The following is a 16,951-nucleotide window of genomic DNA, read 5'->3' on the forward strand; positions in this document are numbered from 1 at the left end:
GAATGTGTTTCTCTTCCGTCTTTCGGGCCCTGCTTCTGGGCCATGGTGAATGTTGATAGTGTGCTGAGAGACATGCCGACACCCAGTAGGGCCTTCTCTTCAGGCTGGGAGTTCCTGGTGACCCCTGAGGGCACGGGAGGGCCCCCACAGTCACAAGTCATTTACGCCGCAGAGCTGAGAGCCCTTACATATAACCACAGTTCCCACTGCACCCACATCAAAGATCGCTTTCAGAGTCACTCATAGCCAAAGGTTGCATGTCAAGGGCTGGGCTAGGGAGGAAAGCTGTGTTAGGGGAGCTGTCAAAGGAGAAGGGAGTGTGAGCAGTTGGGGGGCAGCCTCTGAGGAGTGCTGGAGAGCCCCCACCCCACCCCAGAAAGCCAACATGTGACTTGCCAATAGGAAAACAGATGCAGCGGTCTGACAGCAACTGCCTTCCCCAAACTCCTACCTGGAGCTCTCCGTGTCTCAGGGACTCGCATGTAAAGCCAGCCTTACCCTTTCTCCCACCCTGGCTTGTGAGGCAGCTAGTCTGGAGAAGGGGACAGCCAGTGAGGCAGCCCTAGGACTTGACAGAAGCTGTACCCCATGCTGGTGCAGAACAGGGCCCCAGGGAGCCCAGTGGTGGTGGCTGGCAGCAGCCCGGAGCCAGACTCCCCCAAGTGGCAGAGGGCTCTGAGGTTGCAGCAGCTGGTGTCCAGTGGATAATGCCACCAGCGCCAAGGACAGCAAACACCCAGCAGGGCCAAGAACCTAGACTGGAGCTGGTTCTGAATCGGTTCTTTTTTGGAGACGACAGACTTTTCCTCAGGGCACGGACAGAAAAAGGGGTAGGCGTGGGCTTCGGGGTGGGGGTCAGGCTGTGTGTGGGAACCAGCAGCTCCTCCAAGAGCAGCACTTATTTTTAGTCTTCTCCCCAGTCCCAAATAAACCGAGAGCAGCTGGGAGGCTGTGGGTAAATGCAGAGTGGAGTAGAGACAGGAAATCGGGGTCTCTCGGTAATGAGTTCCAGCCACTCCAGAAAGGGGAAGCCAGACGAGGAATTTTCTTCAGAACTGTTTCCCTCTGGCAGGCTCTGGTATTATCACCAAAGGAATGTTCGTGTGTGTGTGTGTGTGTGTGTGTGTGTGTGTTTACAACTCCTGTCCAAGTCTTTCTTTTTTCCCTACATTTTTGTTAGGTTTGATTGCTCCACAGGCTCTGCATCCCAGCGCTGGTGCCCCGTGTGTGTCTGTGGGGGCGGTGGGGGAGGACTCTGGAGCAGCAAGGTCTGGGCTGAGCCCTTGTGTATCTGAAACTGTTTAGGGAAAGGCTGGAGGACACAGGCCAGCGAAGTGGGGAAACTTGAACATAGCTTGATGTTCCTGAGGGGGAGGGGGCAGTGGCAAGGAAGAGGAGAGAACTTGGTCTCGAGCCAGAAAAAGGGCTTTTCAACCAAGGAATCTAACTGCTGACATGGGTGCCCAGCATGGATGGGGACATTGATGTTTACAAGCATTTTGCGTGGCTGAAGAGGGTAAGTGACTGGATGCTTTGTCTGGGTCTCCGTGGAGACAGTGAGGGGAGCAACCCTTTGGGGTGGTGTGTGTGTGTGTGTGTGTGTGTGTGTGTGTGTGTGTGTGTTGGGGGGGGGAGGTATTTGTCCTGCAGAGCCCTGTTGTGGCCAAGTTCTCCATGAGAATCTAATTATAGACACTAGGGGAGAAATAACCAGCTGTCTTTGTTTCTTCTCTGACATTCTGGTGAATGAGCCTCTGTACGGAGAGGCCAGAATGGAGTGAGGAAAGTTAATTGTTTTAACTTTGGCACTTAAACTGTTGGAAGCTCCAAACACCGTGCCCAGAAAAAGGTGTCCACCGCTTTTTGCTTTTCGGTTTGAGGACAGATTAGAAGGTGCTGCCTTTGAAATGCACTGAATTCGGAAGTTGTTGAGCTTATTCTCAGCTCCGATGTTATCCAGCGTGAAGAGGAGTGTGCTGTCAGCTGAAAGGGCTTCTGCGTTTCCTGAGGCAGGCTCTCTTGGGAGTTCTCTTCTGAATGCGAGTTCTCTTCTGAATGCTCAGAAGCCTGGGGTTTGGGTTGCAGGTTGTGATGCCCTTTGTTGAGGGGATGAGGGGGAGTGTGCCCTGTGAGCGAGGAATGAATGAATGTTGAGGGCTGGAGTAGCATCCGTACCCCAGAACGCAGGCTCTTTCCTCGTTTGTGACCGTCTTAAAACTGGCTGAGTATCCATTTATTTTCACACTGAGGCTGAATATTTTTCAGAGGCAGGAAGGGCAGAAGCAGCTGACAGATAAGAGATCTGACATTGTAACAGGGGAAGAACAAGAGGGACAGGAAGTATCCAGCTCAGAAAGCCCTGACCCCAATGCCCAAACACTGGGCCTGTTGGCTTTTGTGTGCTCCCTCCGCATTGTGTGTTCAGCAAATATTTGTTGAGTTCCAGTCAATGGGTGTCCAGGGGTGAGCAAAGTAGAAGCAGTCCCTGCTTTGGGGGATCTTCCATTTAGTGCAGGAGATGGGGGTTAATCAGTCCCAGTGAATCGACCCCAAATTACACATTTATAAGTGCAGAGAGGAGGAACAGAAGGCCCACTAGGGCTGTGGAAGATTAAGCAGGAGCTGTTGGAAGGGCCACTTTGAGGAAGTAACACTTCATTGAAACCTGAAAGAGAAGTAGAAGTGAGTCAGGTGAAAAACAAGATAATGAACATTCCAGGCAAAGGAGATAGTATGTGCAAAGATATGAAAGCAGGAGGGAGTCAGGCAGGTTTCAAGACTGAGAGAAAGCCAGTGTGACTGTGGTCAGTGACAGAGAGGAGGCCGTCAGATGCCAGGTCACACAGGACAGCCAAGGCTGCAGTAAGGCTTGTGGCTGACATGGTTTGCATAACGGGGGGCTTGTAGCAGGGAAGTGACATGGGATACACTGGGGGATTCATTTTGTGTTTTGAGAAAATCACTCTAGCTGTGATGTGGTGTATGGTAAATGGTGTTGCGAAAAGTGAGGCAGCTGAACAAAATTAGAGAGCTCGAGGGCTTGTCAGGATCGAGGAGTGCAAACCCGTCATTTAACCAAGCCCAAGAGAGGCTAAGGACCTCATGGTTATTAGTGTTAGAGCTGTTAGTGGTGCAGCCTGACCTTGAGCCCTGATCGGTCTCCAGTTCTCTTTCCTCATCTCTTCTGCCAAATATGTAGAAAATTACTGGTTACGAACCCAGCAGAAATTCTGTCTGTGCTCAGCCCCTGCTCAGCTTTGGGAGGGAGGCATTGCAGCCACCACAGAGCGTGCTGAAGTGACCAAACAGTTTGGCCAAAGCTTGCATCCATCGTTTTCATTTCAAAAGCTCCACTGGGGAGATAACTGGGTGGATATAGGTAGGAAGCACACTTCCCATCACTTAGTCTTTATTTTCCCGTATCCAAAATGAAGCTTTTTAATTAGGAGGCCTTCGCTCTGTGACGTGCCCGGGATGGTTGGGGCCGTGTCCCAGCTGCCGGGGCAGATGTAACTCTGCACCTTGTGCAGGAGTTCTTTCTGTGTGGGACGGAATTCTGCACGTGATACGATGTAAGAAGGGCCCTTCTGTCCTGAGACCCAGGCTGAGCTCTGGCTTCTGCGGACAGTTGGAAGTCTGCTGAGGAAAGCTGTAAGCGAGGAGACTTCAGATGCTGCAGGGTGACTAATAACAAAACAGACATTTTTCTTCCACTTTTAGAATTTTAAGGAGCATTCAAAGAAGAAAAGCACGGTGCTGAACATGCCATAGATAGCGTAGTCAGTATCTTTCCTATTCTCTACCCCAAACACTATTTCCAGATTCTTCTTTTTAAAATCCCCTCAAAAAAAAAAAAAAAAAAAAATTCCCTTTCATCCCGTGACCCTGATCATAAGCCCCCAGGACTTGGCCTTAGTCTGCAAGAAAAAGCCCAGGCTCTTCCACCTGCTTGGCTTTTCCGACTTTTTGCAACCAAGCCTCAACTTACCTTTTTAGTTTCACCTTTTTATATCTACTCTGATGAGCTCCCAAGCATATGCCCTCCCTTTTCTGAGCTTGTACCCAGTGTGGTCCTTCTCTCTAATCCCATTTACTTCATCTGACTCCATCCAGGCCCTCCTCTTCCATCCGTCCCTTGCTGACGTGATCACTGTGGGGGATTCCTCCAGCACTGGTCGCCAATACTTCAGTCTGCCCGGGCTCACCCACCCCTTCTCCCGAGCTTCCTCAAACTGAGGCGGCTTGGAGAGCAGTTTCCTGAAGGTGGGACACTGGTTCCTTCATTCTCCCATGTAGAGGGGGTGGTTCTAGAAGAATAGGTGCCTGGGTGAGGTGTAACCTGGTCAACACAGGCTAGGAGCCCTGGCCCTTTGACCAGTCTGACAGCGCAAGGCCACAGAGCAAGACAGGTCTTTGGGGGCAGTGAGGGAGGTGCCTGTGGTCAGGGAGGCACACAGCCTACATTGGCTCAGAAAAAGAGCATTTCTCAGTGGGTTAGAGAGGTGGGAAAACTGTGTACTATTCTAGTTAAGAACACGCAGTTGGAAGTAAGGCCTGGCTTGGAATCTTGGTTTTGCCACACTTAACCAGCTATGTGATCTTAGGTAGATTACCTCAAAAGCCTGGATGTCTTCATCTGTAAGATAAAGATGATAACAGTGCCTGTCACACCCAGGTTTTGTGAAGCTCGGGTAAGATAATGTATGTAAAATGCTTAGCACGGTGCCACGAACATAGGACACATTCAGTGAAAGTTAACTGCTATTGGCCATTACCAGGCGGGGAAAATTGGAAGAGGAACGGGTGGGGCCTGTTTGGTTCTCTCCTCGCTGTGTGTCTTAGGCTATTCATTCCTTCAGCTCTAGGCCGCTTTTCACATTTCATATCAAGGTCTCAAACCAAAGCACACTAAGGACCTAGAAGAGGCAGCTGCAACCTTGCCCACCATGAGTAACCAGAGTCCCCAGTGGCTGCTGGCTCTAGCCAGCGTGGCTGTGGCTGCTGAGTGAAGCTGACCAGGGCTGGTCCTTCAGCTCCTTTCCCAACAGATAGAGCCCAGGGACAAGGTACTCTCTTTTCTCAGGCATCCAGAGGGCCTCTGCCCCTCAGCTATTTGGTTTCTGCCTGATTCACAAACAGCTCACCCCTGCCTGCTTTCCGATGAGTGGCTCCAACCCACATAGGCATGACAGAGCTTCTAAAAGTAGCTCCAAGCAGGGTCTGTGGGGCCCACCCACTGCCCTCTGAGCAGGAGTTCATTTTCCCAGGAACAGAAATCCCAGCACTGTCAGCATCTTCACACTGTTGCTGGCTTCTAGCACTCTCAGTGGTTAAGCCAACTTCCAACCCAAAGACACAACGTAAATGGAGTCACCGTGGATCCCCCATGTCATTGACTTGGGTTCTGCAGTAGAGTGTGGAATGAACTCCAGCTGCCAATGTGAGACTTTATTCTGTGTCATTTGGTGCTCAACTGGTTGATCCGTTAGCCTGGCTACTGGGGCCAGAAGAGCTGCAAAGACAAATCCGTGACACAGGCATCCTTGACTCTGGCTTGCTGGGAAAGTTGGAAAAGCAGGCAGCAGCTTCTGTGGAAGCTGCTCCCATTGGCTAAGAGCACAAATCCTGGATCCCACTCCTTTGGTTCATATCTCAGCTCTGTGTGACCTTGGACATTGATTTAACCTCCTGGGATTTAATTTCCTTGACTGTAAAATATGGGTACATAATTCAATATACGTAAAGTGCATAGAAGCTACTTCATAAGTGTTAGTTACAGTCATGATGACCTTGACCATGGCTGACAGCCTTTCGTTACTCCAGAGCCATGTGTCCAACCTTGATTCTGGGCAAAGAGGTTTTTCAAGACCCTGAGGAGGATGACAGTGGGTATGGTTCCTCCAGGGTTCTAGCTGTCCACAATTTCCTACAGGTATATCCCATTTTTAGTTAGTGCACCCAACATGCCCACCCATCATATTCTCCAATATAATTTAGGAGCTAGAATTCTGCCATTTCTGATCCCTAGCACCTGTAACTCCTGTTTGTTCCTTGGAGAGGCTCCCACGCTTTTTTCCCAGCAGGATTTAACAAAGTGGCATCAGACCAGAGTCACTTGCTGAGTAGCTTATAAATACTCCAGAGCCACACAGATGTGGGTAATTCTGTGGGCTGGCAGCAGCCCTTGGGGATCCCTTGACTCATCTCTGCATTCTTCCCTCTCAGATCCTTGTAGCAGCTCTTTCACACCTTTCCATTTGTGTCCAACCCTACACTCCCCTTTCAACTGATGTCACCGCCTACTTCATTGAAGAAAAAAGATAGCCGCACTTAGAAGACTCTCTCATCTTCCCTTTCCATTACCATAAAAAGTAGCTATGTTCACAGCCATCATTTTTCCACCTTCAGTTTCATGGGCTAAGAGTCCCTTCTCTCGGCCAAGGCTACCCCAGTATCCTGCCCTCCTGACCCAGTCAATGTCTGCTTTGTCTTGTTCCTCTGATTGTTTCTTCTCTCAACTCTTCCCTGTCTACGTGTCCCTTGCCCTTGGCAGAAAATGATTCTTCTCAATTCTTAGGGAAAAACAAATCAAAACTGTCTGTAACCCTGTAGTTGCCTCTCCATGCTGACTTATAATTTATCTTCCTTTCATCATCAGGAATCTTGAAAGAGGAGGCTAAAAACTCACCATCTCTACTCCTTCCTGGTCACTCCCAAACCCACTGTCACAAACCCTTTGTCCCTAAAGATACCTTTCAAATATCTTCTACAGTGTTCTTACTACCTCTAGTTCCCAAGCAACCTTTCCCATCCATTTCCCCCTGAATTCATTTCCATCTTGGAATCTTGTAGGGTTAAATGCATTCTTGTGACAAAAGGACCAGCTCCTCACTGTGACCCTCACCTAATCCTATATTTCCCCCCATAGATGTTTCTCTCATGCCTATTTGATTATTGGCTCCTCAGATCGAAAGTCCAGGCAGTCTGAGAGGCATTGGGAAGTTTACTTCTAATGCCCCCAGGTGAGCTAAAACACTCACAGCACCCCCTCCACCTCCACCCCCAGCCCCGGAACTGCCTCTCTCTCTCCGGAGGCATTTTTAGTGGTAATAATGAGTCCGTGTATCTATTGGAGTTGGCAAGATGAGGAAAGAGCATCACTCAAAGAGTCTCCTGTTGCTACTCTCTTCCTGGCTTTAGTATCATCCCTTCACATGACACCAGCACACATACAAATACCAATTCTCCTATAGCCCAGTGCTGTAGGTCCCTTATGTATCCAGCCTCCTGAGCAAGAGAATTTACCGGGAGCTAAGCTTATCCAAGGATATAATTCTGGAAAAAGATTTTGGTAAATCAAATGAATTTCTCTCACTCCAAATCTCCCCGGGATGACCAGTGAGGAGGCTTCATGTATATCACACCAACCCCTTGGTTGGAGAGATTATAGGCAGACTGCCATCAAGGTAGCCTTTGTTTTCTGTGTTAGTTCTGGAAACCAGAATGTCAAAAGGGTAGTAATGGTTGTATTAGGTTGGTGCAAAATAATTGCAGTTTAAAAGGTTAAAAATAATTGCAAAAACTGCAATTACTTTTGCATCAACCTAATAGCTTCATGGATAGCCTATGTGTATTGGGAACACTCTTTCCAAAGATGCTCTTCTCCCATTCTCCTGGGAAAATTACTTCAGAGCTTGTAAGACTTAATCATTCAACTGGTGACTCCACTATAAATCGTCTCCTCTCCTTTGAAGGTATAATTAATTCATCCCTCCCATATGCCACTGCTGCTGGCTTATGTTTTACATTATGAAAGTACTTATCATATCTCACTGTAAGACTAGAGAGCTTTTTGGTGGCAGGAAAGGAAGCATTTGTTTAGCACCCAGCGTGGTACCTTGTACGTGTTCAGGAATATTTGAGTTATTGCTTAGATAAATGAATAAAGCATGATTATATGAATATTGGTCGACCAAGCTATGTAATTTGCTTTACGAACTTGGCTTTGCTCGTCCCTAAAGGTGGGCATTTAGATTATTTGATAGTGACAGCCCACCACCAACCTTTCGCCTCCCCTTACGTATAATTGAAACCAAGAGGTGGAGGGCATGCGAAAGTCAAAGTCAGGATAAGATCTCTCTTGTTGGACTCCTGGTAGCTGAGGATCTGATTGCACTTCACTCATACTACATTTGGAAGAAACTTCTTTCACTCTGTGTCAAAGATAGTAGATTAGCTTGACTGTTCCTCGCCTAGAAAATGTGGAACTGGTTCTGGGAACAGCTGGTTTTATAATAACTGCCAGAAAGCCTTTAACTCCTTAACCAAAGAATTGGGGTGGGGCAGGGGAAGGGGGGGTTCCTATTTACAAGCACTTGCCTACACTTATATACTTATACTGCTTGGTTCCCTTGGTGATGGGTAACCTGAGCCATATAATGGGAATTGCCTGTAGCCATCATGATCCACTTATTTTCATTTTTTATTTTTTCAGTCCCCTTATTTTTAAGGTCTACATTTTTCAAGTTTCAAAAAAAACTTGGTATGTGAGTGGTGCTTTTGAACTTGAAGTATAACTGTAGTGAGTTTGACATCTCCTCTGTGCCCAGCAGTTAGAGCTCACTTGAAATTGGTTTTCTAAGTTTGATAAGATCCCTTTGACCATGCGGCCTGGAAATAGTACACATTTTTTCTTATGCAGCTAAAATCACATCATTTATGTGTTTAGTGGCTAAAGAAGGGAGACTTATCCAGGGCCAAGGCTTACCCAGTGTGGTGTGTTCAAAATCTCAGCATATTTTCAGGCAAGGAACCATCATATAATTTAACATCTGATTGGTTGAAACAGCATATATGCTGTGGCTAAGATCCTGAGGGAACTGGAATCTGTGGCTTGTTAGAAGCACTGAAGGTGACTCTTCACCTGGTGAAGACTATAGACTTCGATATCAGAAAAAAAAAGAGGGTAGATGTATTTTGAGGACCCCAAGGCAGGAGCTCTGAGAAGCAGCTGTGGCTCTGGATAACAACACACGATGGCTAGAGCTATCACACCGGGGAGCAGACGCCCTTAGGATTTCCCCACACTTCATGCTTCCGTACCACATGACACCCTCATGTGACTTCTTGTCTGCCCCACTTGACCATCCTGGAACCAGCTCTGTCCCCGTATTCAGTGAAGTTCAGTGCTGACAGCAGGTCTCCTGGGACGTGCCAGTTAGGAAATGCTTCAGGATTGCCCTCACCCAGCATCCTCAAGAGTGTACCAGAGCATATGTGGAGGACGTGCTCTCCTGGCAGAGGCCAGCCAGGTTGTGCCGGAGCCATGCTCCTGGGGATTCTGCACGGCCCCCAGCCAGGGCATCAGGCACGCATCCCTTCCGGAAATCCGTGGAGACCTAACGTGGCTGTCCCTTGGCCAAGCTACAGTGGAGGGGCCAGGCCAAGAGTGAGCAAGCATCTTGGAATCTGACCAGTCACCCGAGTCAGAGGGTGATGGCTCGTAGGAGGCTGCTGGGGGTGATTTGGCTGGAAAACTCATGTTTAACTTAAATTTGAACTGACTTCTGGATTGGAACAGAAATAAAAATTCAAGTTTTATGATTGGTCATTTCTAGTTATTGAAATTCTCAATGTGCTCATTATAAACATGTATGTAGCACATAGTACTTACAGTATGTAGTAAAACGCTTATAAAGACGAAAAAATTGTGGCCGTGTAGATATGACTCAAACGTGGGCATCTTTTCAGGGACAATGGAAAAGTGAACACGTCCTCGGCTGTTTGCGCCACAGGCACAATTCCAGTGCTCTTAGCTAACAGTGGGTTCTGTGTTGTCACTTAGGCGGCATTTTGTTCTTTCCAGCCTGGAAGTATTTTGCTTATTTTTCCCTTGGATTGTTTGTACAGATCCTTACAAGTCCTTCGTAGGTGTCTGGATCAGAAACATTGTCTTTTTTTGTTCTCCTGTGCAAAACAAGTGAGTTAATTAAAACTGTCAGCACAAGAGATGAACTGCTTCTAACTCTACTTCTTTGGTCTTTTGGCTTAAACACAGCCGCTTAGATGATTTCCGTATTTCCACAATCATTCAGAAACTGTTTATATTACACAGAGGAAATACTAGAGTATCGTGTTATAAAAAGCATTCTGCACTTTTGCTCCCATGTTTTCATGTCTAATGACCTAACTGCCCCTCTGTGTCACTCTGTGAGGTATAATTTTCTCTTTTAAGGATGGGAAGCCTGCAATGACGTGACCTACCTGAGATTACACATGGGTAGAGCCACTCCTTGCTGCCCTTGTTCTGCCGAGAGGGGTGTTCCTTGCAGAAGGGGATGCTGTAGGAATTCTGTAAATACATGGATGTCCCCCAACAAAGTCTCCAGGGTCCACTGCCTTTAGGTCCAGCTGGGCAAAGACTGGGAACAGCAAACTGCAGCTCACAGCCTCCCGACTCCCACACCTGACATCTGTACAGCTGTGTAGGACATGTCATTCTTTCAACATAACTTTTTAAACAGTTGTCAGGTGTTTTGATGTTTTTATTACCCTTCATTTACCTATTTTTCTTCTCACCCTTATATTTTTTAGCCCTACTTTAGCTTCCTATTTATTTATTGTTATAACTTATTTTTTCTTATCCTCGCCCCACCCAATTGATGCCCATGGTCCTGTTGCCTCTTGTATCATTCCCTGCCTTCACCCTGTCATTTCCCTGTCTTGTTCTACATGGGAAATAAGAATGGAGGCCAACAGGTGGTGGATGGAAAGCCATCCATTCCACACACAAAGGAGAGTGGATGCCTTTTTTATCCCAGTACATCCCACATAGATACACCATGTGCCTGAAAGTAGATCCCCAATGGCCCTTGATGATAATCCTGGTTTTAACTATAGTTGGCTCAGAACTGACACCCTATCTTAAAAATTGCCAGTTCAAGCAAATGAAGCAATAGTAGGCAGAATTCCTTTGTAATTTAGTACTATATCCATATAGCAGGAATTCTTTGTTGTAAGTCTCTTTCCAAAGGAATTAATTTCATTCAGTTGATTGATCAGTCACCTCTTGACATAAATGCATTAGCCTGGACTTTTGGTTGCAAGTAACAGAAACTCAGTTTGAACCAGTGCAGGCCAAGAGGGGACTAAGAGGGAGGCTGGGAATATATCTCTGCCTTTAGACAGCATGAACCAGGGATGAGAGTGCCACCATCCTCTCTCTCTCTCTCTCCTTAGCTTTCATTTGTGTTTCTGTGCACGTTGGCTTCATAGCTGACTCCTTCTGCAAACCAGCTTCTTCCAAGGGGAAAAGGACACGGTCACTGACAACCACAGAACCTTCTAGCACCACTGCTACCATTTTCTGTTCCCACATTTAAAAAATTCAGAGGAAGGATTCTAACCAGGCAAGCTTGGATCCGGTGACTGTGAGGTGAGGATTATCTCTAAGAAGATGACAGTCCTCACCTCTACCACGTGGTTACAGTCAGACAATAGATTCTGGGCAGACGGACAATAGATTTCATTAAAGCAGGGTTCAGAAGAATTCTGTCTGTGTTGGTTTTTTCCATTGCTTTACCTGAGCAAGAGAGCAAAGGAGAAATTTACTAGTCTAAGGTTTTCCTCAACTAATGATAAGGTTTCTTTTATGGGCCTTAGATATCTTCTGATAATCTCATCCCTAATTAAAATGCAGTGTCCCCTGTCTGACTTATTTCACTTAGTGTAATATCCCCTAGGCCCACCCTTGTTGTCACAAGTAGTAAATTTCACTTTTTTTTATGGCCGAATAATAGTCCATTGTATATATGTACCACGTCTTCTTTATCCAGTCATCTATTAATGGGCATTTAGGTTCAGACAGAATTTCCAAGCCTTATTTTAAGTCAATTCTCATTCAAGCACAATATATAAAACAAAATTTGTACTTGAGCTGCTCCTCAGTTAAGTTGTAACAATGGAAAGCTTACCAATGTAGCACATAGTAACTTGGGCAAATTATCCATTTGCGCCTTATTCATACACTTTGTGCCTCAGTTCCTTTATCTGTAAAATGGAAGTGAAAATAGTACCTGCCTCACGGGGCTGTGGAAAGGATTAAAGGAGTGTATGCATATAAAGTGCTCTAAACAGTGCCTGGCACATGTGAGCAGTACCTCAACGCTTTCTATGTATTTACAGCACTGTTGCTTGGACCAGTTGTATTGGTCTGCATAGCCGTGCTTTGGCCTTTGGCCCACATTATTCATTAACCAACTTAGAGCACATCACAGGAAAGCAGTGAGTTCTACTGGGCTTAGCTTCCTGTAAGGATACCATCATGGATGTTGTTTATCTCCATGAAAGCGAGAAGTTTCTCCCTTCCTCGGGAATAGTTGTGCTTCTCCTAAGCAGTCGCTTTGACTGTACTGATCTGTGCATCTTTTTTTTGTGTGTTTTTTTTTAAAGATTTTATTGGGGAAGGGGAACAGGACTTTATTGGGGAACAGTGTGTACTTCCAGGACTTTTTTTTCCAAGTCTAGTTGTTGTCCTTTCAATCTTAGTTGTGGAGGGTGCTGTTCAGCTTCAAGTTGTTGTCCTTTCAGTCTTAGTTGTGGAGGGCGCAGCTCAGCTCCAGGTCCAGTTGCCGTTGCTAGTTGCAGGGGGCACAGCCCACCATCCCTTGTGGGAGTCGAACCAGCAACCTTGTGGTTGAGAGGATGTGCTCCAACCAACTGAGCCATCTGGGAGCTCAGCGGCAGCTCAGCTCAAGGTGCCGTGTTCAATCTTAGGTGCAGGGGACACAGCCCACCATCCCTTGTGGGACTCAAGGAATCGAAACAGTGAACTTGTGGTTGAGAGCCCACTGGCCCATGTGGGAATCGAACTGGCAGCCTTCGGAGTCAGGAGCATGGAGCTCCAACCACCTGAGCCACCGGGCCGGCCCTGATCTGTGCATCTTTTAATTCATCATGTTGCCTTTTTATCCATCAGCTGCTAGGATGGATCCAGATTTTTTGATCTGCTTCTAGCATGTGTTATAGACTCTATGGCAAGCATTTTGTGTATTAATTGAACTCAATGACATCAACTTACTTTCTTACTCTTCTATTTGTTTTTCAATTGGTAAAAATAACTGCCTCTGTGGGTGATTGTATGGGTAGACCTTTTATTACAACGAGGAACCTACTGCACTCCATTGGATTGAGGCACAGTTGGAACTTGGGCTTGCCAGAGTCTTGTGGAAGGGATCTTCCCTTTGGTCTTTCCTCCTTGACCTCCTGCTGGAGAAAGTGGCAGCGGCCCATGCTGGGTGGGCCCATGCACGTGCTGACCTTGGCAGTGGGGTTGGATGTGCAGACCTTCACTTGGGAGCCTGGCCTTTTTCTATTCTCTCTACCCCCTGCAAATCACTGTCATGTGAGTTCTTTGACAGATAAGCATTTGACCTGCTGTGAAGAATTATTTTCTTCTCTTGTTAGATTCTGAGGACATGTAGGTTATAATTATATCCTTGGATACTAGTCAGAGAGTTTGACCATGTGAGGACTAGAATATTAATGTAACCACAATAAACTGCCATTTGTGATTGTTAAGGCCCTTTGTGTATGGTGTGAAAGAGCTTCCATAACAATGAACAAGATGCAGACTGCCGAGAGGCTGGAGTGAAAGGCAGTGGTGTGGCAGGAGCCTTGAGTCTAGTCCAGCCTGTGCCTGGCACGGCCGCCCTGGGAAATGCCCTCTGGCCATGCCCTCCCACTGCCTCTTCAACAAACAGCCAGTGCTTCTCTCCCAAGTGAGACTCCAGGCCTCAGCACAGAATGATGATCCCTGTTTCTCTTCTAGGGCGGGGCCTGGCTCTGTCACCTGCCCTCACCTAGGCAGTGCATTGAGGAAGGGGTGGGACAGGAAGGAAGGAGGTACCCTTTCTTAATGGAGGAGGGTTGGAAAGCCCATTCTGAAGGTTGGAACGTGGGGAAACGGGCTCAGGAGAAGAGAGCCAGCTCCCATCCCCTGTGCCTGGGATCCTCTCTGACCCCTTATTTTGCACAATCAAGACTTTCCTTTGGGGTCGAGGGTACCTGACTCATAAACATTGGAACATTGATTCCCTTGGAGGAGTCCAGATTATTACAATTGTCATTTCCCCGTATAGCACTAAAAGCTCCTTTCTCACACTGTCAAGAACCCCTGGAAGAGCAGTAGTGAGTGGGCCTCTGGTTTCGGTCTTACATTCAGCATAAAGGAAGGGAGTGTTTGGTGGTATTGGGCCAACTCAATTCCATTAGCAGCTGCCTCCCTCCTCCCTGCCTACAACCAGGTCAGACACACCCCGAAAGTGACCGCAGCTCCTATCTCTATCTCAGGGCATTTTATATAATTCTGCCTCTCATCTGCCATTTCAAATCTTCTCCTTTTCCTCTGTTTTCCATAGTTTCTGGCTACTTTTCATTTCCTGTGTTTTCCTTCTGCTTAGTCCTTTGAGATCCCTCTGGGTTATTTGGGTTCTTCTCACGATATTTCATGTTAGCTTGTTTATCTCAGCTCTAACACTGAAGAAACACAGTGTGTCAGTCTGACTGCCAGAGCCTTAGAGAGGAGTGGGAATGGCCACTTCTGGGAGGGACGTGTGAGTAGATGAATGGCCTCGTAGTTGGCATCCCCCATCCTCCGTTCTCACGATGATGTTCAGGAAGGGCCTCCATGCTGTGAGGTGTGCCTCGGCTTTGGAGAACCTGGTATGCGAGTTACGAGATACCAAGATGTATGCAGGAGATGTTCCCAGAGTCCTTTGTGAATGATACCTGGTCTCAAAGAGTAGAACCTTACTCCTATTGGTGCCGCTGAGAGGCTGTGCCTCCAGCTAAACAAGACCCAACACATCTAGCCAAGTCAAGCACCACTGGGTCCAGAGCTCCACGGAGGCCCTCCTCACTGGGCTGAGGTCATCCAGGGGGTGGTTTTGCCAACTTCCAAAGCACACCTATTGATGGCATCTGGTCAGGTTCTCCTTGTGGTAGTTTTGAAATCCTGTGGTTTCCTGTTTAGGTGGGTGGTTTTGCACATATAATCAGTGAAACTACCTGCACAAATTGCATATTTCATTTGAAAGTTGGTAAGATGTTTTTTCAACCTTTTAAGTGCATTTTGTTTTCTCCCCAGTCCCAGGTAAACGACCATGGTGCTGCTAGTAATGAAACATACCAGGAACGCTTGGCACGTCTAGAAGGAGATAAGGAGTCCCTCATATTACAGGTGGGTTCTTTTTGGTGGGAACCAGGTTATCCTGTTACCTGTAATGCTGTAACTGTCCTAAGTGGGAGGGAAGTACCAGAGGTTTTCTCTGTTGGATTTATCCTGCTCCCAAAATGTATGTTTTTAGAAAGACTTTTCCTGAAACAAGGCGGAAAGTAACTAGGGGCACAGTTTAACTCTGGACTTGGTTTTGGGGGGCTCTGAATGTATTCATTCATTTGTCATGAACTACCAAGCACATATCTCTATACATTGGAAGCTCTGTGTCCAGGCTGATTAATGGGGCCTTGTCTTCTAGGAGCCCAGGAGTCTTGCAAGGGTGATAAGTTGTGTCCTCATGTCACTAATAAAACAGAACCATGGGTGATACAGGCCTAAGGGTGCACGTTAACAGATTCAAGCCCAAATCATCTGGAGTGGGATCTAGACTCACACTCTGAGGCCAAATACCCTGGAGCTGGTAACATGGGCTAATAAGCCTTTAATGACTTGCTTCAAAGAGAGGAACTCCACAACTTTTCATGGAGAAAGACAATCAAAGGAACAGTTGCAGTTCTGAAAACTTGCATTCCTTGGTAGGTCATAAAGTTGAGCATTCTTATGGGAGGCCTGTTGCTGGGTCAGGGGCTGTTTGCTGTGTTAGTTCTCAAATTCATGAATCACGCCTCAAGGTCCGGTATACATATGATGAGTTGGAGAATAATAAGATAAATATCCCAATCCTAGTTCCTTGAAAAGCTTGAAGGATGGTGGGCAAGACTATTAGTAGAATAGAGAAAGGGGCAGGTAGGGTTCTGGAACCCTCCCCAGACTGTAGGCTTTCGCTTAGAGCCCAAGAGTTAACACTATTAAGAGGCTGCAGTATGTTTGGGTGTTTTTTTTTCTTCTATTTTACCTTATTTCTTTTACTTACTTTACTTCATTTTATGAATGTAAGAGTAATAAAGGATTATTTCAGAAACTGGAAAATCAAAGAGTTTAACATTTTGGCCTTTTTTTCTAGCCCCTTTTTCTGTTCTGCCCCTATCTTAAATAATTAAACTCAGACCAATTATACAATTTTCCATCTAATTTTTTTTTAATCTTTACGTCATGGATTTGTTCATTGCAAAATATTTGAGTACTCACAACTTGGCAGACACTGGTTTTTGGTGCTGGGGATGCAGCAGTGAAGAAATCAGATGAAGTCAGACCCTGTTCTCGAGCTTCCATTCGTGTGTGTGTGTGTGTGTGTGTGTGTGTGTGTGTGTGTACACAATAAACCAATACACAAAATGTTTCAGGTGGTGATAAATCCTATGGAGAAAAATAGAGCAGGATAAGGATTATGTAGTCAGGGAAGACCTCCCTTATCCGAGACCTGAAGGAGCGGCCGTGTTTCCCCGAAAAAAAGACCGAGCCGGACCATCAGCTCTAATGCGTCTTTTGGAGCAAAAATTAATATAAGACCCGGTATTATTTTATTATAAAATAAGACTGGATCTAATATAATATAATATAATATAATATAATATAATATAATATAATATAATATAATATAATATAATATAATATAATACCAGGTCTTATATTAATTTTTGTTCCAAAAGATGCATTAGAGCTGATTGTCTGGCTAGGTCTTATTTTTGGGGAAACAGGGTAAGGAGGGAGCCACTTAGATGCCTGAAGAAGCATATTTCAGGCCGATTAGGTGGTGGGTCCAGAATACACCCC

General features: G+C 46.3%; 1 protein-coding gene across 12 annotated transcripts in view; it reads left to right on the top strand.

Moving 5' to 3' along the window:
• The window catches only part of PPFIBP2 (PPFIB scaffold protein 2), a 133,808-nt gene that overhangs the window by 51,231 nt on the left and 65,626 nt on the right, over positions 1–16,951 (top strand). For 9 of the 12 annotated variants that reach the window (XM_019728175.3, XM_019728190.3, XM_088791624.1 and 6 more), the window contains one exon: positions 15,146–15,238. In XM_019728175.3, the coding sequence (XP_019583734.3) occupies positions 15,146–15,238 (93 nt within the window). Of the gene's footprint in view, positions 1–621; positions 831–1,211; positions 1,517–15,145; positions 15,239–16,951 lie in introns of those variants that run through there. The other 3 variants (XM_019728206.3, XM_019728227.3, XM_074335939.2) reach the window with 3 other exon arrangements.

This window comes from Rhinolophus sinicus, chromosome 14, assembly GCF_057876585.1.
Source record: "Rhinolophus sinicus isolate RSI-liver-muscle chromosome 14, RSI-T2T, whole genome shotgun sequence".
NCBI lineage: Eukaryota > Metazoa > Chordata > Mammalia > Chiroptera > Rhinolophidae > Rhinolophus > Rhinolophus sinicus.